General features: G+C 41.7%; 1 protein-coding gene across 3 annotated transcripts in view; it reads right to left on the reverse strand.

Moving 5' to 3' along the window:
* The window catches only part of LOC120046479 (regulator of microtubule dynamics protein 2-like), a 56,500-nt gene that overhangs the window by 12,599 nt on the left and 30,198 nt on the right, over positions 1-13,703 (reverse strand). For 2 of the 3 annotated variants that reach the window (XM_038991750.1, XM_038991749.1), the window contains exons 6-7: positions 3,858-3,933; positions 1,167-1,244 (exon numbers count right to left, since the gene is read on the reverse strand). In XM_038991750.1, the coding sequence (XP_038847678.1) occupies positions 1,167-1,244; positions 3,858-3,933 (154 nt within the window). The remainder of the gene's footprint in view (positions 1-1,166; positions 1,245-3,857; positions 3,934-13,703) is intronic. The other variant, XM_038991751.1, reaches the window with a different exon arrangement.

The following is a 13,703-nucleotide window of genomic DNA, read 5'->3' on the forward strand; positions in this document are numbered from 1 at the left end:
ACAGAAGTGTGATTGACTTGGAGTTACATTGTGTTGTTTAAGTGTTCCCTTTAATTTTTTGAGCAGTGTATTTACTTCGCCACCATGGCCTTTTTTTGCCTTTACCTCACCTCATTTGCTCACATTGTATATAGACTTATTTTTCTACTGTATTATTGACTATGTTTGTTTTATTCCATGTGTAACTCTGTGTTATTGTATGTGTCGAACTGCTTTGCTTTATCTTGGCCAGGTCGCAATTGTAAATGAGAACTAGTTCTCAACTTGCCTACCTGGTTAAATAAACGTTAAATAAAAATAAATAAATAAAAAAGCTCTGTCATATTGGTTGTTGATCATTTCTAGACAATCATTTTCAGGTCTTGCCATAGATTTTCAAGTAGATTTAAATGAAAACTGTAACTCTGACAATGTTTTTTCAGAAGAAAGTAATATGAGCAAAACATTTTACTGTACCGGCAATTCGTAAGGTTTAATAGATTTTCTGACCGATGCATGCTACATTTGGATCGGTTTGGAGTCTGCTGACCGATGCAGTCGTATCTTAAACATTTTATTGGGACCGAAGTGAATCGTTACATCCCTATCTCAGGGTTTCTTAAACCTGGTCCTTGGGACCACAAGAGGTGCACATTTTGGTTGTTGCCCTAGCACTACACAGCTGATTCAAATAATCATCAAACTTTGATCATTTGAATCAGCTGTAGAGTGTCAGGACCGAGTTTGGGAAACGCTGCCCTAGTTACACTACACACATCTTGGCACAACACACACACCTCCTTTACCACGAAAACGCGATTACAGCAAAGAGATAATGGTCCTAACGGGAGAGACCTTCTGGGTCAAATGCATTCACGGTTCCTTCCTCACCCCATTCATCTTAGAAACGTGTAATTGCAGATGTAGCACTTCCTTGACGTCACAGTGGGGACAGTGGCCTGAATGTAAACAGTGGATTAATGTCTAACATGAACACAGAGCAGAGAGCCCTTTAAATTCAATTTCACAAAACATTAGTCTGACCCCCCCCCTCTTCTGAGAAATAGCCACTCATCTTGACTGCAGCTAGCTACACATGGGAGGGTGTGTGTGTGTGTGTTAGTGTGTGTGTGTGTGTGTGTGTGTGTGTGTGTGTGTGTGTGTGTGTGTGTGTGTGTGTCACATACAGCATAGCACCAGCGGCCGAGCAGGTAGTAAGACATAGGATCCTGTGGTTTCAGCTCAATGGCCTTATCCAAATGATCCTGTGAGGAAGGGAGGGAGGAAACAGAAGAGTACAGACAGCATTCATTCATTAGACCAGACATTCTCCTACGACCTGATCGGTCCTTCTCCACGTACCCAACACTTACATGAATATATAAAAAGCTCCTATTTGTCATGCAACCCTCTCCTTTTCCCTTCCCCCTGTTCCATTTCCACTCTATCGCAAAATCAGTCTCTTTCGCTCTCTCTCCCCTCCAACTCTCCTCCCACTCACTCACTCCCCCTCTCCATACATTTCATGTTCTTCATGTCCGCCCCCCTCTCCCACCGTTCAGGACTTTGCAGGTAAACAGAGTTTGTGAAGCAACTGACAGGTAAGATAAATGCTGCGTGCGGTTGTCCCAGTCTCTGCCGTTATGCAACCCTTACATCTGAGTGTTAGTGAGGGGAGTTTCCTGCCAATAAGGCTAAGACATGTATAGCAGTCAGCGTATAGAGGCGCTGTCCACAACTGTGTGTATAGGAACACTTTTTACGTTCCATTTGAACAACACCTGACCTAAATAACACAGAGGGTGATTCTGGCTGTCAACTTGTGGTGATGGGAGGACCCTCTAGACGCAGATAGGACTCAACACTGATAGAGACAGACTACAGGGGAGGTTCTGGAAAAGTATAAGCCCTGACCTCAGTTACTCTCTCTTATTATGATTAATTCCACCAATCATTCTGTGTGCCTGCTATCACCTACTAATGTACAATGCCTTCAGAAAGTATTCATACCCATTGACTTACACATCTTGTTGTGTTACAGCCTGAATTCAACATGGATTCAATATTAATATTTGTTCACCCATTTACATACAATACCCCATTATGACAAGGTGAAAACGTGTTTTTAGAAATTTTTGCACATTTCTTGCAAATGAAATACAGAAATATCTCATTTACATACGCATTCACACCCCTGAGTCAATACATATTAGAATCAACTTAGGCAGCGATTACAGCTGTGAGTCTTTCTGGGTAAGTCTCTAAGAGCTTTGCACACCTGGATTGTACAATATTACAATTCTTCAAGCTCTGTCAAGTTATTTTATTTAAATTTTTAATAATTAAAACATACAATATACTTGCAGTGAAGCTGCAAGTACATCACATTAGTCATCTAACAGCCTCCCATCCAAAGCGACACACAGAAGCAACCAGTGTCAACTCCCTGCTCAAGGGCACTACGACAGATCTCCCACCAGCCCTCCAAGACCCCCCCCACAGTTCCCCAAGAGCTGCCCCTCAACCATCCAAGACCCCCCCCACAGAAAAAAAATATAAAATGTTCTGACTGATTCTGTCAAGTTAGTTGTTGATCATTGCTAGACAGCCATTTTCAAGTCTTGCCATAGATTTAAGTCAAAACTGTAACTAGGCCACTCAATGTAGTCTTGGTAAGCAACTTCGGTGTATATTTGGCCTTGAGGTTTAGGTTATTGTCATGCTGAAAGGTGAATTTGTCTCCCAGTGTCTGTTGGAAAGCAGACTGAACCAGGTTTCCTCTAGGATTTTGCCTGTCCTTAGCTCTATTACGTTTCTTTTTATACCCTCCCCCCAAAAACTCCCTAGTCCTTGCCAATGACAAGCATACCCATAACATGATGCAGCCACCACTATGCTTGAAAATATGAAGAGTAGTACTCAGAGATGTGCTGTGTTTGCCCCAAACATAACACTTTGTATTCAGGCCCTAAAGTGATTTTTTTTGCCAATTTTTTGCATTTACTTTAGTACCTTACTGCAAACAGGATGCATGTTTTGGAATATGTTTATTCGGTACAGGCTTCCTTCTTTTACTCTGTTATTTAGGTTAGTATTGTTGAATAACTACAATGTTTCTCCATCTTCAGTTTTTTCCTATCACAGCCATTAGCTCTAACTGTATTAAAGTCACCATTGGGCCTCATGGCGAAATCCCTGAGCGGTTCCTCTCCGGCAAATGAGTTTGGAAGGACACCTGTACGTTTGTAGTGACTGGGTGTATTGATACACCATCCAGTGTAATTAATAACTTTACCATGCTCAATGGGATATTCAAATGTCTACTTTTTTAAAATGTATTTATTATCTACCAATAGGTGCCCTTCTTTGCGAGGCACTGGAAAACCACCCTGGTCTTTGTGCTTGAATCTGTGTTTGAAATTCAGTGCTCGACTGAGGGACCTTACAGATAATTGTATGTGTGGGGTACAGAGACGAGGTAGTCATTCAAAAATCATGCAATTTATGTGGCTTGTTAAGCACATTTTTACCCCTAAAGCTTATTTAGGCTTGCCATAACAAGGGGTTTGAATTCTTATCAACTCAAGACATTTCAGCTTTTCATTTTTAATGAATTCGTAAAAATGTCAACAAAACATAATTCCACTCTGACATTATGGGGTATCGTGTGTAGGCCAGTGACAAAAAATCTTAATGTAATCCATTTTAAATTTAGGCTGTAACACAAGAGCATGTGGAAAAAGTCAAGGGTTGTGAATACTTTCTGAAGGCACAGTAGGTAAGGTCTGACATGGTTCAAGTACACAAAACAAACACTTGAATCGGTGACCACATGAAAATATAGCTTTGTGTGTAGATGGTGTCAGAAAATCACTTACTTTGAAGATGTAGCCATTCTTTATCCTGTTCTGCACAGTCTCATACTCTGTCATGATGCCACACATTATGGCGTACCTAGAGAATAGGGATGTGCACGGTTATTCAAACATCCGAACAGAGGTTAGTATTCAAATACTTGTGTGAGTAGGCTATTCATTTTTGCGAGGCCAAAAAACTATAAGCCTAACACTGAAAAGGCTTTTTCTAAATGTAATTAAAATATCCATGTGACATTGTTACATACTACAAGGATAATGTACAATAATATTTATAATTATTAATTTAATAAAACAAACTTTTCAATGTAGTTTTTATGAGGTGTGCCCCATAAAAAGACCGGCAGTTGACCAGTAACATTAGCAATCACGAGTGTAGCTTGTTGTTTATGTTGGCCAATCAAAGCGGAAAAGAGGCTCAATGTGTAGCAAGTGGAGTGAGCGTTCACTAACCCAATGCAAGATGTAATACAATTACAGAATTAAAAGGTTTGCAAAATGAGAAGGAGTAGGCATAGGCTAAAACGAGCAACAAACATGTAGTTGTTTTATCTGAATGGAGTTGGGGAGGCGGCGCTGCATATAGCTTCAATTAGCCTAGCTAGCTATAGTTGGCTAGCTAGCTTCTCTAGGCTACTTCAGTCAAGACAGGTACTATTATATGGGATGATAAATAACATTGTGGCTGCTACAAGTTAGCTAGTCTTGGCTGTAGCCGAATTGGCTTGACTAACGTTTCTTTGTCTCGTTATCTCCCTCTCTGTCTGCTCGCTCCCATCTCTCACACACAGCCCACTCCTGCAGCTGCAGCAATAAAGCGTCAGCCTATGTCCCTCGCGCAACAGTGCTCAGGTAAAAAATGTTTTTTTGCTTTGTAATTTTGTCATGCCTTTTGAATCTGAAAGAAACATCACGGAGAGATGGCGATAAAGAGACAGGTGGAGAGAGAGAAATATTGAGGAGGGTTTGAATAGGGGTCCTTCAGTTCAGTCTTATTAATAAAAACGACAATACTATATGTTGAAATGTTAACTACTTCGATAAAGCACGCCCAGGCAACGTTTCTCCAACAGGAGTCAGGCATGATGCAGTGCAGGGAGGGGAGGGGTTGGGGTGGTTGCCTGACTTACACCACCCATTTCCTGGATCACTAGCCACATCTCAACCCAGAAGGTGCTGGAAGCCAACAACACTCAACCTCCCAGACAAGCTCCTCACTAAACAACTTGAAGGAGAGATAAGATATGCAGCTTTGCCTCTTTTCCCTTGTTCTCGCTCCCAATTAAAGCTACAGTCTAAGCTTTAGGAAGCTGTTCGATAGTCATTTAAATTATAGATGTGTACCCAGTGTATAGCGTCAAAATATAGTTAAAGCGATCACTTGGATGTCATGGATTATCAGTCCAAAACAAGATGAGGGGCTGGTGTTCTGTTTTCAGAATCCCAGTGTGCAGCTTTAATATACAGGGAACAAGGAAGAGGCTAAATGAAACAGTTGGGTCCATACAGTGGAAGACTGTGTTTTTACCCCAGTCTGTAGCCTGTGGGTTTGGAGAGAAGAAGAATGAGGTGATCAAAGTCCTTTCACCACAAGGCCTCTAATCCTGATGGTACTCACAGCGGGACACAAACACTACAAAGGATCAAGGGGGTGAAAAGGTCACCTGACAGTGAAGAGGGTGGTACTGATGATAGATGGGGATGTGTGTGTGTGTTAGTGAAGGGTGTCTGGTAGCATGTGAAAGCCTTTTTAGGCAGGCCATGAAATAGAGACTCTCTCTTGCTGGGCTTTAATCCGATGAAATGACGCAGGCATAGTGTACTACTTAACCGGATTGCAGCTCCTAAAGAAAACAGTGGAAAAACTTACCGGGTTATCTAGTGTGTTGTGCCAACTACCAATGTTAAATTATGTTACCTGATTAGCAGGAAACTAGAAGGATTTTGTGTATGATCTGTGTAAGTACCAATATAATATGCTCCATGTGATTTATACATGTACAGTGCATTCGGAAAGTATTCAGACCCCTTGACTTTCCACATTGTTACTTTACAGCCTTATTCTAAAATTGATTAATAGAAATACCCCATAATGAAAGCAAAAACAGGTTTTTAGAAATGTTTGCAAATTCATTACAAATAAAAACAGAAACAACTTATAGTATTCAGACAACAATTCCTCAATCTACACACAATACCCTATAATGACAAAGCAAAAAACAGTTTTTAGAAATGTTAACAAAAAAAACCCCACATACCTTATTTACATAAATATTCAGAGCCTTTGCTATGCGAATCGAAATTGAGCTCAGGTGCATCCTGTTTCCATTGATCATCCTTGAGATGTTTCTACAACCTGATTGGAGTTCACCTGTGGTAAATTCAATTGATTGGACATGATTTGGAAAGGCACACACCTGTCCATAAGGTCCCACAGTTGATAGTGCATGTCAGAGCTTGAACCAAGCCATGAGGTGGAAGGAATTGTCAGTAAAGCTCCGAGACAGGTTTGTGTCAAGGCACAGATCTGGCGAAGGGTAGAACACAGCGGCCTCCATCATTCTTAAAACGGGAGAAGTTTGGAACCACCAAGACTCTTCCTAGAGCTGGCCGCCTGGCCAAACTAAGCAATTGGGGGGGGGGGCATTGGTCAGGGAGGTGACCAAGAACCTGATGGTCACGTCAGGATGAAACCTGGCACCATCCCTACGGTGAAGCATGGTGGTGGCAGCATCATGCTGTGGAGATGTTTTTCAGCGGCAGGGACTGGGAGACTAGTCAGGCTCGAGGGAAAGATGAATGGAGCAATGTACAGAGAGATCCTTGATGAAAACCTGATCCAGAGCACTCAGGACCTCAGACTGGGACGAAGGTTCACCTTCCAACAGGACAACAACCCTAAGCATACAGCCTAAACAACACAGGAGTGGCTTCGGGACAAGTCTGAATGTCCTTGAGTGGCACAGCCAGAGCCCGGACTTTAGCCCGATCGAACATCTCTGGAGAGACCTGAAAATAGCTGTGCAGCAATGTTCTCCATCCAACCTGACAAGAGCTTGAGAGGATCTGCAGAGAAGAATGGGAGAAACTCCCCAAATACAGGTGGGTCAAGCTTGTAGTGTCATACCCAAGAAGACTCGAGGCTCTAATTGCTGCCAAAGGTGATTCAACAAAGTAATGAGTAAAGGGTCTGAATACTTATGTAAATGTGTTATCCTTTTTTGATTTAATAGATTTGCAAAATTTTCTAAAAACCCGGTTTTTACTTTGCCATTATGGGTGTTGTGTGTAGATTGATGAGGGAAAAAAACAATGGTATTCATTTTAGAATGAGGCTGTAACGTAACAAAATGTGGAAAAAGTCAAGGGGTCTGAATACTTTCTGAATGCACTGTATGTGCTTGGCCTATAAGCCACCTATTCAAATAAGACAAAGAGAAGTCAAGTGCCACCCACACCACACTCAAGATAACCTTTGTCTATTCTCTGCCAAAGCATTGGTGGGCGAGTTGTATATAACTGTAACAAAAAGGTGCTTGTTTATGTTCTAATGGCAGTGCAAGGTGCGGCCACACAACTGCTGGTTGGCGCTCGATGAGTGGGGAGCTCCACAATACCACAGGAGCAGAGATCCTATCTGCAGCTTTTAGCCGACTGGCTTCCAATGAAAACATTCTGCTGTGTGATTATGAGCTTTAGCAAGTTCTGCACCACCGACCGGCTAGCTACCTCTTATGAAGAAACACGTCGGTGGATGGATGATAACTGGGTTGTTCCGACTTCCAACACGGTGTGAATTATTACATGTAACTGGAGTTGAATCAACAGTGACCACAGCTGGACTAAGTGAGGCCATTGATAACAATGGCCTGATGATTCCAGTTGCACTAGCCCTTATATTCTTATTGAAGGTAAACTGGACCTAATCCTCCAACTATTAAGGTTAGGGGATGTAAAGAAGTCTGACAGTTAGTATGACAATATCTAGGGAGCCACCTGGGAAACACCTTTCAGAGCCAACATAACCCATTTATAACACATTCAACAAGCAATACATTTAGCATTTCACAACGGTTTATGTCAATAACTGCAAGTTGATGTAGTGACAGTGAATAAAAAGCCTGCAAGGAGCAGTGTGTAACCGCCTAGAATAAACCATTCAGAGAAAATTATAGCTTTAAGTAGAAATGTACACAAGCGATCGTCAGGAGTGCAAACACCGTAGGGAAAAAAATCTTGTCCAAGTTTATTGGTCACGTATATCCATTTGTAGATGTTATTGCAGGTGCAGCGAAATGCTTGTGTTTCTTGCTCTAACAGTGCAGTAATAACTAGCAGAAAATAATAAAACAATACACTGGTGATGTGCGGGTTGACTCAACCTGCAGTTCCTGTGGTTATATCCACGGGGCGGATGAATTTAGGGTCATAAAATGTTGTGTGGATGAATGTACCATTGTTGTGCAATATATAGCTATAGGCTACATTGAGGTTTTTCTTTCATTATTTTAGGGTATCTGGCATTAGTACGTAGGCCAAGCCAAAGCTTACGTGCGGCAAATAGACTAGACGGCAATTGCCAAATGCTTTTGGGAATCGGCAGAAAAAGTTAACTGCGATTCACAGAGGCAAAAAGGACAATGTGTCTGTGGTATTAAGTTGATTTCAATAAGAGAAAACCTGCAAAATGGAGAGTTACAAATAAAAAGAAAGGAGAAGTATTGTTTGGGAAAGATTTGGTGAAGTTGTAAAAGAGGATGATAGCAGTGCCGGCTATGCCATGTGTGATGATTGAAGCACTACACAAATTTTACAGTCACAAGACAGTGACTTCAAATAGACTTATGGCATATCCAGGGAACAGTAGCTTACTGTTCAGATGGTTAAATGGAAACTGAAATCTGAAATCTCAATCTCTATATCCTTCATATTTACTCCTGTTTGAATTAAGCATCTCTTTCAGTAAAATGATACACCAAATGTATGCACATATTTCACGCACGAACAAGTGGGGAAAAAAACATGATTTCTTTCTTTCAGCGTCTTGAGAGAATGTGAATGCAATTAGATACCATCTGCAGAGGCCCTGTTTTTAAATCAGCATCATAAAGCTGATAGTATTTTTCAACCACATAAAATATGCATCCAAGCCGAACTGAAATCTTAACAGAAACATATATTGGGCCATTTTCACAGCTTTCAATTTCCTTACAACCGGTCAAACTGATTATGTACATAACTGGAAATTATGTACAGAAAATATTTAAACTTTTTTGTTGTTGTTGCATTTTCTCCCCGGGACCCTAAACATATTTTCTCCGCAAAAGAAGTAAAAATGACAGAACGTTACTTTTGTCAACTAGATTAAAGCATCCATTCAATTGATTTATGACATTCTGGTGAGCAAGAGTTTATTTAGTCTTCTCGCGCAACATACAATGACAGAAGAGAAACGGCATGTATCTAATTACAGCGGAGTTGACTTAAACAGCATACCAAAATCTCGGAAATTATAAGCAGAAACCTAAGCTACATCTACATGACTCAACAAAAAAAGAAGAAAAGAAAATCATTCAGCCGTCTTTGACTGTAGCCTACAGCGCATGTTCTATACTAGCAGGTTAGGGTCGGGTGCGGGCCTCAGATTCTCACTATCACATTAAGGCGGAAGGTTGCAAATGGGTTATTAGCAATTGCGGGCTGGTGCAGATGAACAAACAGCACCACAACAATACACACAAAATCCATAAAACGTAAAGATATTAAGAAATATCAAAATGAGCAATGTCAGAGACCGGAACATAAACACATATACATATAATGTAGACAGTGCACAAAATATTTGGAACACCTTCCTAATATTGAGTTGTACACCCCAACCCACGATTGCCCTCAGAAGAGCCCATTACTCTTTTCAAAAATTCTTCAAGCTCTGTCAAGATCATGGCTAGACAGCAATTCTTGCCATATATTTTCAAATATATTTAATATTCACTGTCTTCTTGGTAAGCAACATCCAGCGTAGATTTGGCCTTGTGTTGTAGGTTATTGTCCTGCTAAAAGGTGAATTCCTCTCCCAGTATTGGTGTAAAGCAGACTGAAGCAGGTTTTCCTCTAGTTTTTATCCTGTATTCCTTTGCTGTATTTTTTTCAGTATTACTTTAGTGACTTGTTGCACATTGTGTATTTGTATTCTTCTTTTCACTCTGTCGTCATTTCGTTCATAATTTGTAGAGTCACTACAATGTTGTTGATCCATTCTCAGTTCTCCCATCACAGCCATTGAACTCTGTAGCTGTTTTAAACTTGAACGTGCTTAAAGAGATTAAATGTCTGATCTGTTACTTCAAAACGCTCCCTAGTCGTTGTACTGTAGTTTAATCTGTGATTGAAATTCAAAAATTGACTGAGAGACTTTACATACACTACATGACCAAAAATATGTGGACACCTGCTTGTCAAACATTTCATTCCAAAATCATGGGCATTAATAGGGAGTTGGTCCCCACCTTTGCTGCTCTAACAGCCTCCACTCTTCAGGGATGGCTTTCCACTAGATGTTGGAACATTGCTGCGGGGGTTTGCTTCCATTCAGCCAAAAGAGCTTTAGTGAGGTCGGGCACTGATGTTGGGCAATTAGGCATTCCAATTCATCCCAATGGTGATTGATGGGGTTGAGGTCAGGGCTCTGTGCTGGCCAGTCACGTTCCACACCGACCTCGACAAACCATCTCGGTATGGACCTCGCTCTGTGCACAGGGGCATTGTCATGCTGCAACAGGAAAGGGCCTTCCCCAAACTGTTGCCACAAAGATGGAAGCAAAGAATCATCTAGAATGGCATTGTATGCTGCAGCGTTAAGATTTTGCTTCACTTGAACTGAGGGGCCTAGCCCAAACTATGAAAAACTTTACAGTTGGCACTGCAGCGTTCTCCTGGCCTCTGTCAAACCCAGATTTGTCCATCAGATGCTGCCAGATGGCGAAGCGTGATTCATCACACCGAGTCCAATGGCGGTGATCTTTACACCACTCCAGCCAACGCTTAACAATGAGCATGGTGATCTTAGGCTTGTGTGCGGCTGCTCGGCCATGGAAACCAATTTCATGAAGCTCCCAACAAACAGTTATTGTGCTGACGTTACTTCCAGAGGCAGTTTGGAACTCTGTAGTTAGTGTTACAACCGAGGGCTGACGATTTATAACGAGCTACACGTTTCAGCACTCGGCAGTCCCGTTTTGTGAGATTGTGTGTTGTGTGGCCTACCACTTCGCGGCTGAGCCGTTGTTGCTCCTAAACGTTTCCACTTCACAATAACAGCACTTACAGTTGAGCAAGGCAGAAATTGACTTGTTGGAAAGATGGCATCCTATGACGGTGTCACGGTGAAAATCGCTGAGCTCTTCAGTAAGGCCATTTTAGTCTATGGCGATTGCATGGCTGTGTGCTCGATTTTATACACCTGTCAGTCAACGGCGTGGCTGAAATAGAAGAATCCACTAATTTGAAGGGGTGTCCACATACTTTTATTTATACACAGTACATTCTGAAAGCATTCAGACCCCTTCCCTTTTTCCACATTTTGTTAAGTTAAAGCCTTATTATAAATGGATTACATTTTAAACAATTCCTCAATCTACACACAATACCCTATAATGACAAAGCAAAAAAACGTTTTTAGAAATGTTAACAAAAAAAAACCCACATACCTTATTTACATACATTTTCAGAGCCTTTGTTATGAGAATCGAAATTGAGCTCAGGTGCATCCTGTTTCCATTGATCATCCTTGAGATGTTTCTACAACTTGATTAGAGTCCACCTGCCGTAAATTCAATTGATTGGACATGATTTGGAAAGGCACACACCTGTCTATATAAGGTCCCACAGCTGACAGTGTAAGTCAGAGCAAAAACCAAGCCATGAGGTCGAAGGAATTGTCTGTTGATCTCCGAGACAGGATTGTGTCAAGGCTCAGATCTGGGGAAGGGTACCAAAAAACAACATTGAAGGCCCCCAAGAACATAGTGGCCTCCATCATTCTTAAATGGAAGGAGTTTGGAACCACCAAGACTCTTCCTAGCCCCGCCAAACTGAGCAATCGGGGGAGAAGGGCCTTGGTCAGGGAGGTGACCAAGAACCCAATGGTCACTGACAGAGCTCCAGAGATCCTCTGTGGAGATGGGAGAACCTTCCAGAAGGATCACCATCACTGCAGCATGCCGCAAAACAGGCTTGTATGGTAGAATGGCCAGATTGAAGCCACTCCTCAGTAAAAGGCACGACAGCCCACTTGGGGTTTGGCAAAAGCCACCTAACCGATTCTCAGAGCATGAGAAACAAGATTCTCTGGTCTGATGAAACCAAGATTGAACTCGATGGCCTGACTGCCAAGCATCATGTCTGGAGGAAACCTGGCACTATCCCTACCCTGAAGCATGGTGGTGGCAGAATCATGCTGTGGGGATGTTTTTCTTTGCCACGTTTTGCAGTTTTACTATTGTGCCTGATTGCAAACAGGATGCATGTTTTGGAATATTTGTAATCTGTACAGGTTTTCTTCATTTCACTCTGTCATTTAGGTTAGTATTGTGGAGTAACTACAATGTTGATCCATCCTCAGTTCTCTCCTATCACAGCCATTAAACTAACTGTTTTAAAGTCACCATTGGCCTCATGGTGAAATCTCTGAGCGGTTTCCTTCCTCTGCGGCAACTGAGTTAGGATGGAAGCCTGTATTTTTGTATCGACTGGGTTATTGCTACACCATCTAGTGTAATTAAATACATTTAAAATTCAGGCTGTAACAACAAAATGTGGAAAAAGTCAAGGGGTGTGAATACTTTCTGAAGGCACTGTTGGTTATCATCAAGATTAGTTCACACAGACAATCTCCTGCCATGGCCTTGTATGCTTTGGCAGCATAACGAGGACACACACACAATCTTAAATCAAATCAATATGTAGTACCTGAGAATTTTCCTGAGTGGTTCCTTTTGAATCAGTAGAGTGATGATTGGCCTTGTCCTATTTTACCTGACAGGGATTGCAAGGCACTCTAAAACTAGATGCTTGTAAGGACAACATTCCAACCACACACTGCAGCCCAAGAAGGAATGAGTCACTGTTCTAGGGACAGCTGCAGGGCTACTCCATCACTCACCCAAAACCAGAGGCTTCTGAACCTCTGTCATGGGCAAGTCCTACTGCAAGTTTCAGGCCTTGTACTAACTAAAGAGATGAATTGGATATAAATTCATCCATGACTGATTCACACATCAGTTGAGTGGGTCGTAAATAGTATTGCTCGAGTCCTAGGTGTGTGCCGTTCAAAGGGTGGCTCTGATCACAGTTCAATTCCTTCGTCCTACTGTACATAACCATCTCTCCCCATACCAGGACGTGTTCACTGGGGGGGGGGGGGGGGGGGTCCAAGTCCCTCCGTGTTTCAGTCCATTATCTTCCATTTGGTGCCTGACAAACACAACCTTGAATCTGAGATAAAGCTCTGAGGACACACAGCTGTTAAAGGGAGAGGAAAGCCTTCCATAAATCTATAGCTGTGACCGACAAAAAACAATCTTGGTCGCATGAAAGTCGTCAGTTCTTTCGACCACCGATTGGTCAACATTTTTCCATATATAGACACACCCTATGTGTTTTAATAAAATCAACTACATATGCATTGAGCTTGTCTGATGACTTATGCGCACTCTTTGATTAAATAAGACACACATTACTCAAGAGGGAGCTACAGTGTCTTGCGAAAGTATTCAACCCCTTGGCATTTTCCTATTTTATTGCCTTACAACCTGAAATTAAAATTTATTTTTGTATCATTTGATTTAC

Source organism: Salvelinus namaycush, chromosome 4 (genome assembly GCF_016432855.1).
Source record: "Salvelinus namaycush isolate Seneca chromosome 4, SaNama_1.0, whole genome shotgun sequence".
Lineage (NCBI taxonomy): Eukaryota > Metazoa > Chordata > Actinopteri > Salmoniformes > Salmonidae > Salvelinus > Salvelinus namaycush.